The 24310-nt window shown below is 40.2% G+C and overlaps 1 protein-coding gene across 7 annotated transcripts in view; it reads right to left on the bottom strand.

Annotated features, from left to right (window-relative positions):
• chd7 (chromodomain helicase DNA binding protein 7) overlaps positions 1–24310 on the bottom strand; it is an 86218-nt gene that overhangs the window by 18992 nt on the left and 42916 nt on the right. For 6 of the 7 annotated variants that reach the window (XM_077616322.1, XM_077616323.1, XM_077616317.1 and 3 more), the window contains exons 6-27: positions 23098–23245; positions 18980–19111; positions 18772–18837; positions 17220–17275; positions 16380–16494; positions 15911–15994; positions 15680–15817; positions 14564–14685; positions 13272–13515; positions 12906–13082; positions 12527–12670; positions 10031–10129; positions 9748–9952; positions 9451–9664; positions 9155–9350; positions 8853–9020; positions 8563–8742; positions 8348–8458; positions 7185–7396; positions 5334–5533; positions 4230–4389; positions 452–541 (exon numbers count right to left, since the gene is read on the bottom strand). In XM_077616322.1, the coding sequence (XP_077472448.1) occupies positions 452–541; positions 4230–4389; positions 5334–5533; positions 7185–7396; positions 8348–8458; positions 8563–8742; positions 8853–9020; positions 9155–9350; positions 9451–9664; positions 9748–9952; positions 10031–10129; positions 12527–12670; positions 12906–13082; positions 13272–13515; positions 14564–14685; positions 15680–15817; positions 15911–15994; positions 16380–16494; positions 17220–17275; positions 18772–18837; positions 18980–19111; positions 23098–23245 (3261 nt within the window). The remainder of the gene's footprint in view (positions 1–451; positions 542–4229; positions 4390–5333; positions 5534–7184; positions 7397–8347; positions 8459–8562; positions 8743–8852; positions 9021–9154; positions 9351–9450; positions 9665–9747; positions 9953–10030; positions 10130–12526; positions 12671–12905; positions 13083–13271; positions 13516–14563; positions 14686–15679; positions 15818–15910; positions 15995–16379; positions 16495–17219; positions 17276–18771; positions 18838–18979; positions 19112–23097; positions 23246–24310) is intronic. The other variant, XM_077616321.1, reaches the window with a different exon arrangement.

Raw genomic sequence — 24310 nt, 5'->3', positions numbered from 1 at the left:
GACGAAAATACACTCAAGCAATAATTCATGTCACATTCATAAATAAGCCTTTCACAGATCGCTGTCAAGATGCCTACATGCGCATCCATCTTATATACAGTGACAATAATCTTAGTGAAATGGGCGAATCATTTCGTGATGAGCCGTTTTCATGGAAAAACTAAACAAAATTACAAATTAATTACTATTATATGAACTGCTAATGTTTGAACGCTCTTGCATACATCCACCTCTCTTCAGAACACAGGACCTTAACCTCTAATGTGTCCTTGGCTGTAGTAAATGTGTAAGTAAATGAAATTCAAAATGGTGGGATAGCTAAATGCTTTAAAAAAAACTTGGCTTTATCAAGGAGCAAACCAAAAGAGCTGCACAAAAGATGTCACCCATTGTCGAAAAGAACAAATGTGACTGAAGCAATGCTAAGTAGAAAAAGTAAACATATACCAACCTGGTTTCAGCTCCCTCCAGAATGCGTTCAGCCTGATCGCCGATGACCTCCTGCCTCAGATAATACAGCATTCTCACCCTCAGCAACACCCTAACAGAGAAAAAGACAAGCATTAACCGGCATAGCAAAAATATGTCGCAACGAGATATAAAAGGTGTGTTTCAGAATGTGAACATTTTCAAAATTGCCATTTCCTCATAAAAAATCCCATGAACAATTCTCATCAATTGATATTTTCATTATCATAATGAAAACATTGGGGGCAAAATTATTTTGTAAATGTGTTCCAGCAAGAGCAAAAGAATTATCTAAAAATATAGCGTAAAATTAGTTGAATTCCATTTTTGAATAACCAAGCAGGGAATGCAAAGTAGTATATTAGATACAGTAAATATACACTGGTACCTCTACTTATGAAATTAATTGGTGCCAGAACTTCTTTCGTAACTTGGATTTTTCGTAAGTAGAAAAGTACTCTATGTAAATTCTCTAATTCTTCCAGGGTCCTCAAAAACACTCCACACTAAACTCTTTAAAAATGATCAAAGTGTCTCAATTTTGTATGAAAGATGTGAAAATCACCCCTAAATGAAAGAAGAAAAGTGGAGAGATGCTATAAAAAAAATTAAAAAAAACTTTGGTCAAACCAAGTTGCAGGGACAACTCAACTTTTGTGCCAAATTCTTGTAAATGAAACGTCAGAGGAAACCGGTTTATATGTGATTGAAAAGCTGAGACTGCAGTCTTTTTGATAATGCTAAATTCTCACTTTTGATAAATGGGTCACTGAGATTCATTTTGATGTGCCGTATCACAAATGTATATCGCTAAATGACACCTAAGATAGTCAAACTATAGTGGCCTGTTAATTCAATAGCCTTTGCCAAAACTCTGGACCCTCTAGTCTACACTCAGCATATTCAGGTGAATGCTAATAACGTGGTACTTCTTAGGAATGTACATCTACATACTAAATATTCAGGTTACAAAACACATCAATGGTAAATTATATGAAAGAAATTCAAGTCACGAAATGCAAAATCTCAACAACAACAAAAATCAAACGTAAATACACTTTTGTATCCTACATTTATTTTAAAATAGGCATGATGGGCTATCTCCCAAACCTCAACCCACTGGCCTACCCATTCGTTATCACTATTGGTTCTAACACAGTGCTTCGTGAGTTTTCATTAGTGTTCTTAAAGCAACTTCATTTTTCATCATGGGTCCTAAGAAAATTAAGTTTCTTTGAATTAATAATATTGTTAAGTTGTGTGTTTGTGTGTGCGTTAGTATGTTTTGTCTGCTCTCTACCTATGCACTCGCCCTTCAACAACAATTAAAAAATACATGCGTTTCTTATTCAATTTAATTTTTCTTTTTGTGTGTTTCTCACAAATTTCATTTCAAATTGATATACTTTGGTCATTTCTTAAGGGTTTAGTTTGTAGTATTGGACCTTTGGAAGGAAATATGGCTTTTACAGGTCTCTACTCACGAAAACTTAAAGTTACAAAACCATTTCTGGAAACAATTAATTTCATAGGTACAGATATCACCATAAGTAAAACCATATGTACAGTCGTCTCTCGATTATCGCAACTTCACTTATCGCAAAATCGCTTTTTCACAATTTTTTCCTGCTATAATTATTTTCCCACAAAATATTTTAAGTTCATAAATATATGAAAATCCACGCAGAAAACCACTTTTGCTACCAGGACTCAGCACTGAAGTTTTTTTTTTAAAGTTATAATAGGGTTAACCCTACTTTGCGATTTTTCGACTATCGCGGCCATGTCTGGTCTACATTAATTGCGATATTGGATTGGATTGGATTGGATAACTTTATTCATCCCGTATTCGGGAAATTTCGTTGTTCCAGTGGCAAGAGGGTGAGGATGCAGGAATAGGAAAGGCATTTTAGACATAAATAGATAGGTAATAGATAGGTAATAAGTAGGTCAAGAAATAAATACATGAATAAATATATAATCAAATAAGCGTGTTGCTTAGGACATATATACATACATACATACACATAAATGTACATGCATGCATACGGTAGGTCTTAACACAAAGCCATTTTTTTGTTAAAGAGCCTGACAGCTGATGGGAGGAAGGATCTGCGGAAGCGCTCCTTCCTGCAATTCGAGGGATTACTGTATAGAGCTGTTGTATGTTCAGAGAAGGAAACATTTTTTTCATGGCAGCCCGCATTATGCCATCATGATATTCACTGGCTCCACATTCATTTACATCTGATCAGGTCGAGATTAGTTTCATAAATTAGCTGTACCAGTTCACCTGTCGGGATCTATTAAGGTGGGAACTGGCCAAATCTGCTCACTGCGTGATTGGGTGGTTCATGCCTTCCCCTTGATACTGTGAAGGCACGAAGGACTGATGAACATAGAGGACAGAGGAGCCTTGCCCATTGGGCAGAAACACAAACTTGCAGCATTAAGGGGGAAGGGCATATAAGAAGTAACTTGGTACTAATTCTGCAATGCGTGTGTGTATTTGGACCAATGGGATCACAAGTAGCAGTGCACATGTGTGCTTGCTGGCAGCCTCTCTGTGCTCATCCATCAATGTGCCAGGCCTGATTAGCCACACAACACTGTGCTTCAGCCTAGCAGATGGCACCACATAATCACCCCCAAGTGTGTGTATGTGTGTGTACATTGATGAATCTGCGTGTGTGTGCATGTGTATACACCTTTCACCTACTTCTAACAGGTATGCGTGTCTTGTCTAGCACATAACCAAATGGATACACATATGTGCACAGATGTGCATACTTGGACATCAACACACTCCCTCAGTGAGCCAGTGAGTGGATGCAAAAGACACATTTTACAACAGAGGAACTTTAAAAATGCATCTATAAAGAAAAGAACCCCAGCATCCAGATGTCTTACAGGTGTTTACAAAGAGTTGAACATGGGGCGGATGTCTTTTCAACACGTTCGTTTGTAGTCTTGACGTATTTAAGAACTAGACATTTCTCAATAAACCAAACTGGAAAAAACAGAAGGTAGAGATCTGAGTCGTGTTTAATGACATGTTCCTTTGCAAAACATCACTGGATATCTAATGCGGTGTTTCCCAACCACTGTGCGTGCCGTGGGAAATTGTCACACAACGTAATATTCAGAGAGAAATTATTATGAATATAACGAGATTAAAATTGAACTATTATTACAATGTTAAAATCAAAACATGATGGCCGTTAAATTATAGCTTATACTATTACAAGATTCAAATTGTGAAACAGTCATTTTGTTGCTTATTTTTCCTCTAACATGAACCGGAAGTTGTTTGGTTTCTAGGGCATCAACCTTTGCCGACGTAAAGTTTGTGTGAGCACAACATTTTTTTTGTGTAATATTTGGAGAAATGTCATAAAATTATGCGATTAACAATATTACATTACTTATTCTTCCCTTACTCGAACCGGAAGTTGTTCAGGGTCTGCAGACATTAGGCCAGTGTGAAAAATTAGATTTTTGAATAATTCTGGAGGTTTATGTGATTCCTGCTGATAAAACTTTGATGAGAATGACTATTGTTAATATAGGCGACATCATTTTGAAATAAAAGATTTTCAGATGGTGGTGTCCCCTGAGAATTTTTCAATGCAAAAAGTGTGCCGCATCTGAAAAAAAGTTGGGAAACACTGATCTAATGAACCAACCAGTATTGTCAAAGGCAGGTAAATCTTCACATTGTCACGACCATTTTTTAGGGATAGCAAGTTAGTTTAACATACTTGTTACAGTGATGCTTCAAGTGTCTCTTGTAGCTATCTTCTTGCAGTAGATGGTCAGGATTACAGCTTGCAAGCCAAGACGCTCTTGGTGTCTGTGGCAATGGACCAGTGGGTTTCCCTTTTTTCCCCTTTCTGCCTCGAGGTACGGGTGTTGATAATCCTGAAGAAATAGCAGAATGGAAATGTTCAAAATGGCTGGGAATTGTTTGTTGAGGTTTGTTAAACATAAAAAGTAACAAAACGTCATTATATTTTCAAGTTTGATTCAAGTTGTAGTATTAAATAGTAGGAATGTCCCATTAGTGATTTTTTTTTTTTTACTTCCGATCTGTTCTACAGTGGTACATCGACATACGATCACCCGGACATGAGAGCAATTCGTGATACAAGTAACATTTCCAGCAAATAATTATCTCGAGATACGAGACAAATTTCGATATATGAGCAGACAGCGGACGCGAGATGCTGCTCATAAGAACATCATGGGCACTGTCTCTCTCCCGCAACTCCCTCGTGAAATGTCTCTGGTCGCAACTCCCTCTTTATGTCTCTGCGAGCACTGTGCGGAGCGTTGCATTTTTTCAGTGTTTTTCCCCCGTTAGTCATTGCGAGGCGATCGCTAATACGAGAGTTATATATGCTACTTCTCGTTGGCAAGTGGTCGTGCGTTATTCTATTGTGAGGACATTTGTGTGCATCATTTTGGGAATATTTTGAAGGGAATACAAAAGCAAATATCTAGGTTGCATGTGAAAGTCAGTGTGGAGGCGGGGCAAAAAGAGCCAACCCGGAAGAAAGGTATCAAAATGTCAAACAAAATTAGAATTAAGTTTAGTGTTAGGTTCGATTAAACTTATCGAGTATGTCTGCATCGTAATCCAAGTTCATTTAAATTTGTTTACGTTACATTACGAGGGCTTTATCGTGCAAAAATTAGGGTATTGTTACATATTTTTTAAAGAAGTGCTTTCAAGTAAGGTGGAAAATAACAGCTTTATTTGGTCTGCTCAAAGAATATGCAGTAATGTGCAAGGTTAATAAGTGTAGGACATAGCATGTTCCTTTTACATTGTCACTGTATTGCAGAGTTATGTGAGCATTTACCAGAGTGGTTGGTCAATGTCTTGGTTGTTCCATCTTCACTTGGGGTGATCAGGTCCCAAATGAAGCTTTTGATGTTCTCATCGCCACGGTAGTGCATCAAGCAGTATGCTAGGAGTGCTCGGCAGATTGTTTCCACGTCAGCCTCCTTCAACGGTCGCTTGAAGCGGCCATGAGCCAGGATGTCAGTCCATCTACCCCAACTTTTGAACAAAGAAAAGTGATTAGCATTTTTAGTTAACAGATTTAAGTTGACACAATTTACCATATTCATTATAATTTAACTTTGACAAAGAACGTGGTGATGCAGAATCTGTTGCAAATCCTACTTTCTCAATTACAAGTTATACTATTTTTATTGACTGAATTTACAGCAGCGTATTTTCTCCCATATTTTTTCACGTTTTATGCAGGATAGTTTTTTTTTTCTTGAAGCGTTTTATTCGTTGATCTTTTCTCTATTTTTAAATAAATGACCGTATCGGCCACATTGTGTTGCGTTATGGCATTTCGTCTGTCACCTTGCAGTTTCGTGCATGTCCAGGCTAATTTGTGTACCCTTGATTCAGTCATCATTTTTTAACCGACAAATACGGCTTATATGCGATAAAATACGGAATTACATAATGTAATAAAATGTCATCTGATTAACTTATTAATTGAAAATAACTGAATGAACTTGCGAAAACTAAATTGCCCCCAGATATGGGTGTGAGCGTAAGTGGTTCTCCGTCTCCTTGTGCCCCCCGATTAGCTGGCCACCAATTCAGGGTGTCCCCCCCGCCTGTTGCCCGTAATTGGCTCGGATAGACACCAGCACCCCCGCAGCCCTTGAATGAATGAACTTACGAAAGGCTTTAATTAATGTAGTTCCCAAATGCAGCTCTACATAGTATTGGGAAACAAAAGTAAGGCCTTTGCTTTAATACCATAAATAGATAATTATCAGTTTTGAATCAATGCCAATTGGTGGCCCAGGCATTATTGGCTATGGGCCAAATGTGGCAAGGGTTGCCCAATACTGTTTTATTCAATTATACAGTGAGAGTAGCCGTCACAATTATTAGTAACAAAATCACAGTCGTCGCACATACATCATTTAGAGGGCTTGTAATTGAAAAAATAAGCTATCTTGATGGCTACCATGATCACCATGACCTTAATCTTTTATGAATATCCACACGTCCTAGTGTCTAGTAGCTCAGAGACTCAAAAGCACGTGGCTTAGGTCTGCTGACTCCACTTGCATTGGAACCACCAAACACAATCAGACAGCAACAAAACCTAAAGAATGCCTCATGGTATTTCAATCTTTTTACACTAGTCCGTCCTGAGAAAAAGACAAGTTGTCCAATCTTGGTTTTCAAAGGCAATTCAACCATGCTAGCTGACCTAATGGCTGATTGGTGAAGGTTTAAAATGGTGGACAAGCGAGTAGGATTGACGTGAATGACACTAAAAGACGACAAGCCTTCACCAACAAGACGAGACCTAATAAAGACTGTTTTTGTGTCCTATAGCCTCAGGCCACAAGGCTAGACTGTAACAATAACAATGCCTGCATCTCACTAGCACCACTGTTCTTCCTTGCACACACAGTCATGTCAAGTCACCCATGAAAATGCACAAGCTCACTGTACAGCACTGTACAAAGTGTGTCAATTTGCTCATGTGCGCTGTACACAGCATTGTGCTACCATAAAATATGAAGGTTGTTGCATAAGGCTAAAATTTCATTATTAGTTGACACATTTATGAACTTTAATACTAAATCTAAATGTCAGTCTTTGTTGATTTGACCATTTACAGTACACAGTAAGCTTTGAAATATGCATGTTTAAGTATGAAACAAACCCGTAGACTAGCAGGTTCTTCTCCACTCGGAAGCATTCAGATCGAGGATAGCCCTGGACTTTGTCTTGAGGTCGTCGTGGTTTGGACACGGGTCTGCTAGGTTCTTCATCATCACTCTCCAATTCTGAGAACTCCATCATCTCGTCCTCTTTCACACTGCTATAGTGACGTGTCTGCTTTCTCACTCTTGGTGTGTCTATCACCAATGTGTTCTGGGTCAACAGGAACACAAGATCAAAATAATTAAGTGGATAATTCTCACCTCTAAAGCAAACAACATTGGCATTTCACTCTGGATTTCTATTCTAATTCCAGAAAGTCAAAAGTCCAACCATAGTGTGTTTGCCTTCTTATTAGTATTAATTTGTTACAATATCCGGGTTCTAAGACGCGGCCTATTAAACATGGCCTCTTTAGTACCAATTTAGAATAATTGGGTATTTTTTCCCTGTGTTTCTTTCCTGATAGTGGGAAAATTACTTGTCAGCTCACATAAACAGCCAATGATTATGTTGTCTAATGAATTACATTTTGTTTAATTAATTCAAATGTGTCCTGCTTACAATCACAAATATGCGCAAGCTGGGCAGTAGTTAGTGCAAACCATTAGCACAGAGGGCAACCATCATTTCCATTTTACCATCACATTATGTGAAATCCCACAGGAGCACCCCAAGTGGAGCAAATTTACAATGTTAGAGCTGGATTAAGTGTTCCAATGAAGGTTTCTCAAAAAGAGGCAACAGGGAGGGCATAAAATACATACCCAGAGGCATAAATACACAATTAAGAGAACACGATTTAAAGGCACGGTGAGGGAACGAAAGAAAGATCATTAAGCAGGCCATTCTTGTATTTGAGTGTGTAAGACTGATTAAATATCTGTGAGCAAAAGCCTGAGTGATATCTGTGAACCCTCTAGGCATCTGCATTTTCAAAAATGGAGCTAAGCAGCTTACACTCTCAAATACAAGGACACACATTGACACCAGCATGAGATCATGGGGAAAAAGGTAATAAAAAAAACTGTATGACAGGCCAATAGTAGTGTCTCTTGTTTTTGGTGTGCCATGAAAAAAAGGAATGCATCTTTGTTTTAAACTTGCATTCTTTTTATCTACAGATCCGCTCTTGTAGGCTGTGTGTGTGTGTGTGTGTTATACCCGTCCATTGATGGCGTCCAGGTCTAGTTCTGCTTTCTTGGCCCATTTCTGCCAGAAGTCGGGATCCTCCAGAGAAATGTCCGTTCTGTTGCCAGGTGCAACAAAACTGGCCTTTAGAGACAGAACAAAAGGTTACATTGGTGACTATCAATTAATGGACAATGACAATCCAAAGGTAGTATATAACTTTATCCCTGGCTAAGTAGGGTCTTCACCTTGGCGAAGGTAGACCCTTTGCCCTCGGACTCTATAGTTATGGTGTGGGTTCGCCTTTGAAGGATCTGGTCAATGTCTTCCTCACAGAATTTGGAGCCTTCATCCTCCTCATCCATGAGTGCACCATATGCTCCCTTCCTTAGTAGGTCTTCAATCTCTTTCTTGGACAATTGCTGAACCTTGAAGAGAAATACAAACATGTAAATGCAAAATTATTAATCAAATATTGGGGAGCAGATTTACACGATGATCTGACCTCATCCAAAATATTATTTGCTGTGTATCTTACCCCACTATTGGCGTTCTCACGACCACTCATGCTCTGGAGGACCGCCTTGTCGAGACCAAGTTTCAGACTGGCTTTATCAAACATTTCCCTCTCATAACTGTTTCTTGTGATTAGGCGGTATATCTTGACAGCTTTGGACTGGCCGATACGATGGCATCTTGCCTGGGCCTGTGAAAGGAGAATTTTCAGAAGCATGTCGCATTATTCACAATTTAAGTCTACATATAACTGTTCATTCAAACTAGTGATGATCTGCTGAAGGAGAAACATTAATCCTTGGTAGGGTGTCTGCTTTTTTTCACCTGCAGATCATTCTGTGGGTTCCAGTCAGAATCAAAAATAATGCAAGTATCCGCTGCTGTTAGGTTAATGCCAAGTCCGCCGGCTCTTGTGCACAGCAGGAAGACAAATCGGTCAGAATCCGGTCTAGAGAAGCGGTCTATGGCTGCCTGCCGCAGATTACCACGAACTCTGCCATCAATACGCTCATAGGGATAACTGGACACAAAAATGCGCCACATGATTGAGGAAACATTTCTTTAACCGTTTACTGTAGTGGCGAAATGCCTCTCAGACAACATTTTTGTACTCTTCTAACCGTTTCTGGATGAGATAGTCCTCCAAGATGTCCAGACAACGGACCATCTGACTGAAAACCAGGACTCTGTGACCGCCTGCCTTCAGTTTAGGCAATAGCTTGTCAATGAGCACCAGCTTTCCTGCAGCATGGACCATTGCCTGCAGGGGCATGTCTGGCATGTCTGTTCCACTGTGGGAGTCCCGAAACTCCTCAATGATCTTCTCTTCGGCGCCTGCCAAAGAACAAACACAATTTAAACCAGAACAGCAACTTTACTGGGTCATATTTAAAGTATTGTGGGCTTTGGATATATACCGTTAATGAGATATGGATGGTTACAGCATTTCCTTAGCTCCATCATAGTGTTTAGGAGGTTGGGGACCCCTGCCCCTCCACCTCCTCCTCCACCTCCAGCACCACCGCACCCTCCTCCTCCCCCTCCACCCCCTTTTGACAAGAAGGAGAAATTCTTCTCCAGAATGGCTCGATAATATTTCTTCTGGATGTTTGTGAGCTCCACCTGATATTACAAACAGTTTTCCAGTGTGAGTAAAATAGATAGCTCGTTATTGGTCATAGATAAAAACCTGAATCTCACCTCAATGATAGTCTCCTCCTTTGGGGCCAGGTTCTTTTCAACATCCTCTTTTAGTCTTCTCAACATCATGGGTTTCAGAATACCCTGCAAATTCTGAACCTGTGGTAGTCATAGACAGTGTTAAGACTTTCTTTTAAGCTTGAACTCAGAAATTTGATTTTTAAGAAAATTGCACAATACACAAATCGCAGAGCTGGCAACTTCTCCGGAATTTCAGGAGTTTTGTCCGGACAAACAATGCAAACTCCGGGACTCCTGACAACCTCTATATAGGCCGAAAATCTAAAAAACTGTCACCTAAATTTTGTTTTTGAAGCAACCTTTTCATAAAAATGCCAAATTTCCAATTTAAATACCTCAAAATTCACACCATCTGCCATCTGACTCATGCATTTGATTCAACTGCACTATAAACCGGATGAATTCGGTAACACGAGTGCATTGTGAATCATCCAAGCATGATAATAACAGTTTAATTAGAATTGTTTGTTTTCTTTTTTTGTACATTTTATATGGAATTTGCCCAAATCGCACTTACTCCTGATGAAAACATAAAACTCCTGAAATCGGACAAGGGTACTCCTGAAATGGGGCTGACGAAGGTTGTCAGCTCTGAAATCGTATTGGTACTTCAGAGTTTTCAAAACACGTACAAAATCTCATCACTATAGTCAAAACAGAAGGCACAAGCACTCCAAAACACCTCGTTTTGAATAAAAATAAACAAAATATCCTTCATTGGTTGCAAGAAATGAAATGGTGACTCTTGGTCTAAAGCAGGGGTCCCCAAACTTTTTCTTGTGAGGGCCACATAACTTTTCCCTTCTCTGATGGGGGGCCGGTGTCAGTTTGTAACAGAAAAAGCCATGGAACATTAACTTTCTGTTGTGCCATGCACAATCTTCTCCCTTTGCTCTGAAGTTTATGCACGACACCACAACCGTCATTACAGAATCCCACGTCAACATTTTGCAGCACAGTGCTTGGTGGTGAATTTGGCAGTGGACTCGTAGCGGGGCGGTGAGACCCCTTTTTTCCAACTCCCGGTTCATGCGTCCCATTATTAGACCGCGAGTTTCGGCCACCATGCTAGGAGCCCCGTCAGTCGTGATGCTAGCTAGCTTTGACCAGTCCAGGTCCAACTTCTCCATGGTTTGGCACACTTTGTCAAAAATATCCTCTCCCGTTGTAGTCCCTTTGAGACTTTGGAGGGCTGCCAGATCCTTGCAAATCTCAAAGTTTGCGCTAACTCCACGAATAAAAATGAGCAGTTGCGCTGTGTCTTGCACGTCCGTGCTTTCATCCAGTGCTAATGAAAAAAAGTCAAATTATTTCATCTTCTGCTGCAGCTGGGCATATACATTACTCCCGATTTCTTCAACGCGTCTGGTCATTGTACTCACCGACAGACTTACGGCATTAAATGCATCTTTCTTCTCGGGACACACCTCCTCCGCGACAGTATCCATACATTTCTTAACAAACTCTCCGTCAGTGAAAGGCTTACCGCTGCTTGCTATCAATTTAGCAACCCAAAAGCTGGCCCGAACGGATGCCTGGTTCTGCTGAGATAGTAGTCCACTTTTTCGCTTTGAGAGTTTGTCTGCTCGTATTTGGCCTTGCAATCTATCGTACTTGTCTTTGTGACGGGATTCATAGTGTCGGCAAAGATTGTATTCTTTGAATACCGCCACCGTCTCTTGACAAATGAGACAAACAGCCTTTTCTTTGCATTGAACAAAAAAATAATCGTTTGTCCACTCCAGGTTAAATATCCTGCATTCTGAATCAATTTTTCTCTCACCTAACTTTTTCGCCATTATTGCGTTCTCAAACAGGTTGCAGTTTTAATATGCTTGAATAGTCCGCGATGGTCCCAGGGCTCCGCCCTCACCTGCGATCGTCCAGATGTCTCGGTAACACTGCTCGTGCATGCAACGGTGGACGTGCCCGCATGCATCAAAGGGAAACACTCTCCCCGTGCGTGTCACCAAAGAAGCAATGCGAAGCCCCGCTTCACTGGGATGATTTGTGGGCTCAGCAGGGGTGCAATGAACCAAACACAAGATTAAAATGTCCCAGTCTTCAAGGCCAAATAGGAAAAAAAATCCGATAGCGTCTCTGGTATTGTTCAGAGGGCCGGTCCAAATGTGCCAGCGGGCCGCATCCCAAAAAAAAAAAAAAAAAAAAAAAAAATTCCGATAGCGTCTCTGGTATTGTTCAGAGGGCCGGTCCAAATGTGCCGGCGGGCCGTATCCGGCCCGCGGGCCGTAGTTTGGTGACCCCTGGTCTAAAGCAAGAAGGTGTTCAAATTCAGGTAAGCTTATACTAAATGGAGCAAATGTATGATACATGCTAATGATGTGCGCATAAATTATATTAGAACTTTATTTCATCCCGTATTTGGGAAATTTCTTGGTTGCAGTAGAAAGACAGACAAGACATTGTAGACCTAGGTAAAAAATAAAAAAAAATAAAAAATAAACTCCTACATACCTGTTCTTCGGTTTTAAGGTCTCCAAATTCAGTCATGAATGTTTGCTCTGACGGAAAACGTTCTGGTTCTAGAAAGTTGAGTAAGCTAAAAAGCTCCTCCACTGTATTCTGAAGAGGAGTCCCTGTTAACAGAACTTTGTGTTCCTGGATAAAAAAGGTACCAAGTAAGAAGAAATTCAGCAAAAGGAAAAATATAAAAATGGAAACATTAAGGCAGGATCACAATGTGATTGACTATATCGATTAATTACTAGTGAGATCAATAAGGCATGACAAAACCTTATTTGTTTACTGTCTGAGCAAATGCACAGCAAATAAGACCAAAAGCAAAAAAATAGTGGATTTGGTCCTTTTAAGGATAGCAACCAAAAACACTCACCATGTCCATCATCTTGAGTCCTTCTAATAGTTTACAGTTACGGTTTTTCAAGCGGTGGGCTTCGTCTATTACGACACAGCGCCAAGGGATCCCACGAAGCTCTGGACAATCAGCCAGAATCATCTCAAAGGTGGTTATCACAGCGTCGAATCGATAAGCTCCCTTTATTATTTTACCCTAAGGAAAAGAAGAGGAAGTCCAAAAGATTAAAAAAATAATAATAAAAACTCAAATACTTACCTCTGTAGTGTTAAGTATATTAATTTTAAGACAAAATGTACATTCTGACATTTCCTTCAATAACTGCTTTGGAAGAAATAATACATTTTACATAGGCTTTATGAAGATATCCCTGATTTGCGTTACCTGTGTATCTCGAAAGTACATTTCATAGGCCTGGATGGTTCTGCGGCTGGCTTGGCTGCCATGATAGACCACAGCATTGAGCTCAGTCCAAGTCCTGAACTCCCTTTCCCAGTTGGGAATTGTAGAGAGTGGGGCAATAACCAAGAACGGCCCCTGAATGCCCTTCATGTAAATTTCGTAGAGGAATGTAATGGACTGGATAGTTTTTCCGAGACCCATCTCATCAGCCAATATACAGTTCCGTCTGAAAAAAACGGGTTAGCGACTTGGTCAGTGTGCTCTCATGAACTAAAAAGAATTTTCCCATAATAGATTTATTAGTACAGCTTTTCCCAAGAGCCTAAATGCAGCTGCAAACAAGTCATGTAAGGCTAGAAATAACAGACAAGCTATATACTTTTATTAAATATACTTAATTAAGTCCAACATTGCATGTCCTATTAGACATTTTTTTGGTAGTACACCATAATACTCCTGAATTACTCCTCAGCCAAACTGTTCCTCATTTACAAATGTAATTTTACAAGCTTAATTTTTCTTGGTGAGGGAAGTGGTTGGTCTAAAGCAGGGGTCTCAGACTCGGGTTGGTTCGTGGGCCGCGTTAACGTCAACTCGATTTCATGTGGGACGGACCATTTTAGATATAATATTTAGATTTTTTCAAATAAATGATTAAAATCCCTGAATATTCAGTTTTTCATAGATCTAAAACAATGTTTATTTTAGCTTTTTTAAATATATTTTTAGATTTTACAAAAGGATTTTTGAACTAAAAACACAAAAAAATGATTAAAAAATTACAATTATTGGTTTAAAAGGGGGAAAATCAGGAAATTTAATATACATCTATACTCTTCATTTTAATTCAATCCTAAAACAGAAAGTCGGCACTTATGATTTACTTTCCCGGGCCACACGAAATGATGCAGCGGGCCAGATTTGGCCCCCGGGCCACCACTTTGACACATGTGGTCTAAAGGACCGATTTAGATGGTTCAAGTAGTGTCACAACACTGTCCTTTTAAATTTGATTCATCAGTTTGGAATGTAACGGAAAGGAAAGAAGTCCATAGTAGCCCCTTTATCATTAAAAACACACAAATCTAATTTGAACAAGGTTGACAACATTTTAGCTTTTAGCTAGTATTTCTGTGGCGGTTAACGCAAAAACACATGGAATTTATAAAATAATGACCCAAATTTGGGATGACAAAACAAAATGGTCCATTTCATATTTTTTCTTTTGAAGTTGATATGTCAACAAACCAAAACCGACTTGGTTGTATACTTACGAGTTGTACCAGTTGAACGTGAGCCAGTTGAGGCCTTCTAGTTGGTATTCCCTGAGCGCATTGCTGTTCCTGTATTCTTTTGAACCTTCCAACTTTTTCCATTCAGTAGATGAAGGCCGATCCTAAACAATGGAAAAAGAATGACCAAGAAGTCATATTTTTGAAAGTGCATTGTCACATAAGCTTGCATTGTTGAAGTAAAAAATTAAAAGACCAAGAAGTCATATTTTTGAAAGTGCATTGTCACATAAGCTTGCATTGTTGAAGTAAAAAATTAAAAGAATATATATATATATATATATATCTATATATATATATATATATAGTATATTTTGCTTTATAAAATCGCTTTCAACTCTGTTGATTACTACAACTGCTTTTTCATTGTTGATCTTTAGTTACAAAACATCTTTTGCTAAGTTCAGCATTAGTTCCAAACTTCTGACAATGATAAAAAGTTTTACAACTTCATTCAGAAACTCTGACAATTTGTCTTTTAGACACATAAGTTGGCAGTAGTTAAAAGGGATGGTCACAAGTAGTAGTAAGACCACAACTAGACAGCTGCTTCTGTTCAGCATTAAACAGACTGTTAGTGGTTTGGCACGGCCACAAGAGTGGGGCGTGTTTGTGTGCGCGTGCAAGACCACAAAACGTGGCCCCGCGGAGAGCAGTTAAGGGGGCTGTAAATCAGGAGAGAGGAAGGAGCAGGCGGCAGGCCAACCCACACAAACACTGGCATCATCTTGGGAGGAGCCTTGGTGACAGTGTGTTGGGTTTGGCCTGTAGCAAACTTCACTTTCAATTCTACTAAATTGACGTCCTACAGGCCTTTTCAATTATATTGTCTGAAGAAATAACCCTGACCAACAATAAAAGGAAATATTTGACAGTTCTTGCTTAGTTCCTGAGTGCCAATATTTCTCAGTTGTTCACACAAAACAATTTCATTGAAAAATAACAAGGGGCATCACTGTTATAAAAGTCTATTAAAAAAACAATTTGACAATATCATAGATGATACATCTTGGAAGTACAGACCAATATAATAGTGTCCCCATTGCTTCCAATATGGATTTCATCTGCTGTTTAACCAATAGGGTAGCAGATACTTACTACTTTGTTAGTGTTCGGTGCGCGTGCAGCAATACGTTCATATTCCTCTATCTTTGACTGGTCAATATCTGCCTTCAGTTCCCAGGTGGAGTCTTCGTATGCTAGGCTGCACCATTTCACCAAATATAAAGTCACCAGCTGAAGATGTGCACATGGTGGGAGAAGTCACTTGGTGAGTGTGGGTAGGACTATTTCATATACAAATAAGACATCAAGAGGCGATCAACGCACCTCGCCGTTTTCATCCGTGCTCTCTGAAATGTCCAAGACACGGTCCACCTCCACGTAGTCTGGGTTGAAAGGCTCGTCATCCATCTGGAGAGAGCCCAAGCGTGAGCTTATCTTTGAATCAATGAGTTTTACTGTTGCGTTGGTGTGTTTCTTCAGTCATTCATTCATTTTCCGTACCATTTAGCCACATGGCGGTCAATTTACAATAAATCGAGTGCAGTGGGTATTATTTGCAACCCTGTAATTATTTTTCAAACTTATTGCACTTTAATATTAAAAATAATTTTAAATAAAGTATCAAGATTACCCAAATAAACTATTGGATAATCTACTGTGACAAGTGTTCAGAGATTCCTGAACCAATTGACTGAACAAATAACTGGTCAACTTTAACAACTGAAAAAAAGATGTTTAAGATGGAGATACTTTGGGCCATTCTTAAAGCAAACAGCAAAGATTTAAGTCATACCTCAGTGATAAATGTGTTGAGAAGTTGCTTCGCCTTAAATCGTTTAACCTTCTGCTGTATTCGTTTGTCTTTCTCCAGTTCTTCTAACTCTGCCCAACGACAGTGGAGGTACGAACTGAAAGAAAATAGGCGCATTAAAGAACGACAAGTAACTCAACTGAAGAGAAACCACTGGTACAAACATGCTGAACACTATTAAAGTAGCCAAAACAGACAGCCCCATATTTGGGTAACCATAAAAAAATTGAGGTGGAACAGCATCACAAGGAGAACCAGATGCCTTGATCTGCCAAACTATTTTCCCAAACCTTCAAAAAAACCCAGCTCAAATGAATGAAATAGCCCCAAACGGGGAACAGGGAAGAAAGGATCAACTCTAGATGTAGTAACCTCATAATTTGCCAATTAGTGTAAACAGAGAGTAAAACACTTAAATGGATGCCAAATACAGATGCTCGTTAACAATTCAGTGCAGCAGTACAAGTGTAAAAACACAAAGGAAACATTTAAAGATGCAGTGCTTGACCATGATAATAAAGGCTTAATTCCTGTGAAAATACACTGCACAAGTTTGCTGTAATTGTCCTGGGCAGTGAATTACAAATGGAGTTGGCAGTATATTATCACTTGTATCATAAAGTTACTTCCACTGTAGTATAGGATAATGATAGTGTGAAATATTACAGCTACAGAAGTGTATGTTGGGTCAAGCACTACAAATATGAGTGAAACAATCGCGAAATGAAACAGCGCGCACTCCACACTGTAGAAACCAATGAGAGAAAATGGGAGGAAAGTAGGACTCAATAGAGGAAGAAAAAACTGAAGTGTGCCACTCACAAGCCCTTGAACTTGACATAGAACTCCTCAACCTCCACCTCCTCTTGTGACTCCAGCTAAAAGACAAGGGCAAAAATTAATTTACCCAAATATATTGTGACAAGAAATGGATGAAGAGATGGAGATCATTTTTAGAATACTTTAAAGCTGCAAAAATCAAAATATAATGCTTCACAATCACGTGTGCATTCCTTGTTTGTAATTATTGAAATCTAAGTGTTGTATGGCCAAATAGCAGTACAACTTTACTTAACAGACTAAAATGACATAAGAATATGCCAAGCAAATTCAGATAGCGTGAAGAAAAGATCAACAGCAAAGTTTACATACGGGTTAAAATATATGTATATTTCTATGGATTGTGTGAAACAAGACATAAATCCTCGTACAGAACTGCTTTCAGTTGCCATAATTTAACACAAGCACACAAAAAGCTCATACTCTGCCGTGCTGCTGCTGCTACTACTACTGTAATGCCATGAATCATCAATCACACTCACACATATAGCCTGAGGAAATGCTAGCTTGGTGTCTGGCGTTGCTCTCGTATTGTGGTTTGGGCAATATGCCAAGCCTAGGGTCAAATTTGAATGGAGTTGCGTTCATGCGAGTGGAAAAAAAGAGAGCCATATGAATTGGCAAGACAGATGGCAAAAGCACATTTTGGCTGTGTACAGTATACTATTTACTGTGTGTATGCTTGTGTTAGCCAAGTTGCAGTATTTCTTCGAACAACCCGTGTCAAAGGTTTTATGTATACGCAGGAAATTAATCATATGAATAATATAGATTTTGTTTTATGATTCCTGTCTTTAAAATCTATTCCTGCTGACATGTACGTCTAACCATCACAGACGTAGAAAGTTCTTCCATTGTCCTCAAAACACGTAATTTTTCATGTGAAAAAACTGACAACATGGGAATTGGAGTTCTACAGGTTTTTTCTTCTGTGAAATAAGGAGCCAGTAACATGCAGTCATGGATTGCTCAGAAAATTGCACACGTGATGGTGCTGATTTCTATGTTAGAAAAGTTTTACAGTAATCCCTTGATTATCGCGACTTCAATTATCAAGAATTCACTATTGCCCGATTTTTTCTGCTATTATTATTTATTTTTTTAAAGTTCAGAAAAATGTGAAAATCCACGCTGAAACTCTTAAGCTACTCTTGCTACTAGGACTCAACAATGAAGTAAGAATAAATAAATTATATATATATATATATATATTATCGCGGCGATGTCTGGTCTACATTAAGCGCAATATTAGAGGGATTACTGTATCTGCAATTTAATACCTTCTGATCTATGGAATTTGCTTCAAGGCTGGAATTATTATAAACAAAATGAAATTAATTAATGATTTTTCTTATTTTAAATAAGCTGTATAAGCAATGTTACTGCTTACAAAGTACATGCTTCTGGGATATATATATTTATATATATTGGTGCAATATGTTAGTGAATTGTGAGCAGCCAATCAGAATTCACCCTCCATTGCATCCGGAATGCAATGTGTGGGAATGTGAATGCGTATCTGTTTTTAGTTCACCTGTTTCTTGGTAGTGCGCACACCCATTATCTTCTCCACAACTGGCCCATCAGCTTCAACCACGTCCTACAACCAGAAAATAACAAAATTGGTATGCGCCACAGTTTTGGGGCAGATGACTGAAACAATATTAGCTACCAGCCAATGTCTGATTATGGTAGCCAGACAAAAACATTTGGAGTGAAACCCAGCTCCACCCAGACTGTACCTGCAGCTGGGTTGTTGACGATGGGGACTTTGGTGCCGCCGAATCGTCTCCACTGTCATCGTCATCTGATATTCGGAACTCTGGGTCTTCTGTATACCGCTTCCTCTTCACTTGACGGCTAGAGCGGCGCTTCTGTTGAGGGAAGGTGTAAAGCAGGGGTCTCAAACTTGCGGCCCGCGGGCCAACTGCGGCCCTCGGGACGATAATTTGCGGCCCCCGTCTTAATATGAAAGATTAATGTTCGTGCGGCCCGCAAAATTGATATGAATGACACTTGTGTTCGGAGCAATGTTCCCTCTAAGCTGCGCGCGTGCGCAATTGCGCACTACTCTCGTCTTCTCTGCGCAGTAGCAATCATATGGCGCGCAGTAAAAAAAAAATCGAATTTTTTTTTTTTTTTTTTTTTTTTAAATTTTTTTTTTTTTTCACCCCTTTCCCCATGATGGCGCCGTTTAAGTGGCAGCCAGTGGCAGTAGCTCTGTCCACTCATGTTTTTCGTGTTTTACAGCATGTTTTACATGAAAAATTAGAGGGAACATTGACATGCACCTGCTTGTGGCAGGTGTGATACTGGTGTGCCCATAGCGAGCAATGATGATGTCGTGACCGGATGATTCACCTAAAGACGTTTCGCCGACGGACGTTTGACAGACGGACAGGTCGTACTAGTATTTGTTAGTTTAATGATTAAATACAAATACCAGTATTTGTATTTAATCATTAAACACAAATACTGGTATTTGTATTTAATCATTAAACGCTGTTTTCAGCTGGATTTGACCGAATTTGAGAGCATTTTGAGCCGTTTGGCGAATGGACGTCTATAGACGTTTTTTTGCCTCCATCGCGATATCATCCAGTATTTGTAGTTAATCATTAAATGCTGTTTTAGGATGGATTTGACCCGATTGCTGTCATTTTACGGCTCGGTTCTGCTACATCTGCCTGCCCAAGAGTGCTTATTCCCGGACTGCCATGCCCGCCCAAGAGTGCTTATTCCCGGGCTGCCATTGATGGTAGACGAACATTGATTTTTACTATAATTTGGACAACACCGGCGGCGGGCCGGATTAAAAATCCTAACGGGCCGTATATGGCCCGCGGGCCGAGGTTGAAAAACTTGTACACACACGATCCGGCGGGGCGAGCGTTCGAATCCCGTTTCGGCGAAACCTCCGTTCGGCCGAATGAACGTTCGGTGGAACGTCCATTCGGCGACCTGCCCGTCTGTCAAACGTCCGTCGGCGAAACATCTTTAGGCGAATCATCCGAGTACCGATGATGTCGCTCACACTGGTACTCAGTGCGCTCAGGGAGGTTGTCTTTCTGCTCAGACCAACAAAAAATTAGAGGGAACTTTGGTTCGGAGCTGAATGAACCAATCACGGTGAGGTATACGGCTCTGGAGGGCGGGACATCGGCCGGGCTGTCCAGTGCCTCGCTCACTCACTCATTCATTCCTCCAATCAGCTGGGCGGAGGAGAAGCCGTGAGGCCGATCACTCCGCTCGGCGCGCACACTCCTCCGCTGCTCTCAGCATAGAACTGAATGAGGCGCAATGATCCGTGATCCAGCCTGTGTCAGTGTCTGTAGCCATCTCCGCGATTGAAACGGAGAGCGAAAGTGCACATGCGCCACAAACCCGCGCGACTGAATGTGAAAGATCAACCCGAGACTCATTCCAAGTGGAAAAACATATTACAGAGCCCCAGAGATGTCTCTTTCAAAGCCTGCCGTGAAGAGAAAGGTCGGTGATGAGCACAGACAGTTTCAAGAAAAGTGGGGAGTGCAATATTTCTTTGTTGAACACAGGGGCACCCCGACGTGTCTCATTTACACTGAAAAAGTTGCGGTGCACAAGGAATACAATTTGAAACGTAATTGTACTACGAGACATGCTGAGGAGTACGAAAAATACCAGGGAGATGAGAGAGCCAACCAGGTTGCCAGTCTTAAAACACGTCTTCTGAGGCAACAGGATTTCTTCAAGAAGGCTACCAAAGACAGTAATGCAGCAGTCAAAGCTAGCTACGCCGTTTGTGAGTTGATTGATCCTGTGCTAAGTGATCCCAAATGGCTCATGGACTTGGCTTTTCTTGTTGATATCACACATGAGCTTAATGTACTGAACAAGAAGCTACAAGGCCAGGGGCAACTTGTCAGTGCTGCCTATGACAACGTGAGAGCATTCTGCACTAAACTTGTGTTATGGAAAGCCCAGCTCTCTCAGACAAACCTTTGCCATTTCCCAGCATGCAAGGCTCTCGTGGATGCAGGCACACCATTCAGTGGTGAGAAGTATGTTGAGGCCATTTCGAAGCTACAGGAGGAATTTGATCACAGATTTGCAGACTTCAAGACACACAAAGCCACATTTCAAATTTTTGCGGACCCCTTCTCCTTTGATGTGCAAGATGCCCCTCCTGAGCTTCAAATGGAGCTCATTGACCTGCAGTGCAACTCTGCACTCAAAGCCAAGTTCAGGGAGGTGAGTGGAGAAGCAGACAAGCTTGGGCAATTTTTGAGAGAGTTGACCCCCAGCTTCCCTGAACTTTCCCGAAGGTTCAAGCGGACCATGTGCCTTTTTGGGAGCACATACTTGTGTGAGAAGCTCTTCTCCACCTTGAACTTCAATAAGTCCAAGTACAGGTCCAGACTTACTGATGAGCATCTTCAAGCTCTACTGAGGGTCTCCACTGCTTCCTTCCTCAAGACAAATGTGACTATGTGAGAAGAAGCGCTGCCAGGTCTCTAGCAGCAAGGAGTAGGCAAGAGAAGCCGTGTTCAGAATATTTCATGTTCAATGTTCCATTCAAGTTCAGAAAGTTAAAGGTTAAAGAGCTGTTAATACAGACATTTGAAACGGAATAAAAATAATTCATTTTCTCTACTTAGCCAGCCAGTGTATATCTACTGTATGCTCATTAGTATTATTTGGTTTTGTATTACTGATTGATTTATTTTTTATTCATCTTTAAGTTAATTTATTTAATTCATTATTTTTTGTTAAAAAATAAAGATATTTGATAACGTTGGAATGTTTTGTCAGTGCTTTTCTTGTGGAAATCCTGATGCGGCCCAGTCTCACCCAGACTCGGCCTCTAGCGGCCCCCAGGTAAATTGAGTTCGAGACCCCTGGTGTAAAGTATAGGTTTAATGTTAGTCCCCCTATCATCTTACTTCATATTTATAGTCAATAAATGTGATAGGAACAAATGGGATGGATTACAGTTCCTTTTGATGAGAAAGGAACACAGTCAGAGCGTCTCATATACCACCCACGAAAACCTGACAAACTTGATTGTAACTTGGTTTCGGGCAGTTTTAAAATCAAGATCAAAGATAGAAAACATTTCAAAATTTTCTCGTTGATCAACCGTATCTTTTTTTCATTGACAATTTGCATATGCTAACTGATTATTTTGGCAGATTTTGAAGATCAAAAAGATTTCAATGTTGATTGTTTTTAGGAAATTTATTACACACCAGGTGAGTTAAACGGCAAAGGTAACCATTGTAAGAAAATTACACAAATTTCAGGATCTGAATGTCCGCTAACTTAATGGTAGTATGACAAAGATAAATGTCATTGTATGGAATTCATCAGTTAAAAAAACATGGGGAAAAAACGGAAAATAATTGAGATCAGACGATACGAAAATTATTAAATTGTGATTTTTTGGAGGAGACGACCCACACCCCTAATTATAAATACTGACATTTTTTCTCTTTACAGGCCAGGTGACTAACAAAAGTTACTACGCAATTTGTTAGACAAACTATTTAAAATAATGGAAAAACTAGCATTAGGACTTTCAACTGTTTATAAAAAGAAAAACACCTTTATAAATGCATTTTTAATTCAAGTTCAGACCCTTCTAACTTTCTCCTAAACATTGATTCATTAATTTTCTGAACCACTTTATCCTCACTAGGTTCGTGGGGGGTGCTGGAGATGGACAACTATTCACACTCATACCTAGGGGCAATTTAGAGCCTACCATGCATGTTTTTGGAATTAGACGTTAAATAATGGACAACACGGAGTTGCACGTAAGGGTTGACTGCTGTCACAGTGTTGGTTGGATTTGTGTGTCATGAATCAAGGAATTCTGTACCTGCACACCATCGTCATCGTCATCCTCAATAGGCAAGGGAAGTGGAGACTTCACCTCCACATTTTCACAGCCAGATGAATGTCGCTTCCTCTTGGAGTCCTTCTTGCTAGTGATGGCGCCATCTTCGGACTCCGCCTTCTTACTGCTACTGGATTATTAAGGAGTTATGGAAGAAAAACATGTCTTTAAATTTTTTGAACAAAAAAGAAAAATACAGTTGCAATTTTTCAGTCCACAGCCCTGAACAAACAAGGCATGCATGTGTATGTGTGTGTGCACGTGTGCTGGTCCCAGGGCAGTCGCCATGTTTGATTTGCCCATTTAGGAATCATTAGTGTGCCTCAGGCCCTGGAACACAGGGGGTTAATATGATGAAAGACTGCACAGGGGTGGAGGGAGCAAGATGGAGAGATCCAAGTTGAGAGGAAGCACACAAGGGCTCAGCAAGAGAGAGCAATTGGGAGGGGTGAGGTTGAGAGGCTCCTATGCTTCCTCTAATCTCTGGCATGGAAATAAAGAGGAGCTGGGTGTGTGTGTTAAGTGTACACGCACGACACAGGAAGTCCAGGGGACGTTCGTGTACCGTGCACTTCAGCACGTGCACATGCTGCATCGAGTACACATATTCAAAATTATTTGGGAAAAAAAGAGGGACAGCCTTTGACGAACGAATATTACAAGCCAAAAGCTAATCGGTTTAGAGGCACATTTGAACTTTTTCCTCAACATTTCCATTAGCGACCATGTGTTGTTACACGTGAAAGTTGCTCAGCTCTTTGCTAGAAGGGCACAGTTCGACAATAGTATCGAAGTGCAACAATAACTTAAAACGGAAACTAGAACTCACAGTCATCAGTTCTTTAAGATTGAATATGTTAAAGTAAGTAACGCACAGGGGAAATCTATTTACTAATGTTTACATTATTTTGAATGACATTAGGAGGCAAGATGGTAGCAGAAAACCCTAATAGCCAATGTTGAGGGGGGAAAAAAGCAAATTTCCTAAATAAATGTCAAGAAAACGGGGATGCTAGTTTCATCATCCAAGATGCATTTTGTGTGACACACTATCTTCTACCCTGCCCTTTTGCATCACAGCATGGATGTGCCTCTCTCCACTGGTCCCTCCTGCTTGCTCACTCCCTTGCTGTCCCTGGGGCCCTTCTCCTTTCATCCTCACGCCAAGAGCAATAACCATCTCCGTGGTAACGGC

This window comes from Stigmatopora argus, chromosome 12 (genome assembly GCF_051989625.1).
Source record: "Stigmatopora argus isolate UIUO_Sarg chromosome 12, RoL_Sarg_1.0, whole genome shotgun sequence".
Taxonomy (NCBI): domain Eukaryota; kingdom Metazoa; phylum Chordata; class Actinopteri; order Syngnathiformes; family Syngnathidae; genus Stigmatopora; species Stigmatopora argus.
The sequence above is the reverse complement of the archived record's forward strand: the minus strand, read 5'-3'. Positions and strand labels throughout refer to the sequence as shown.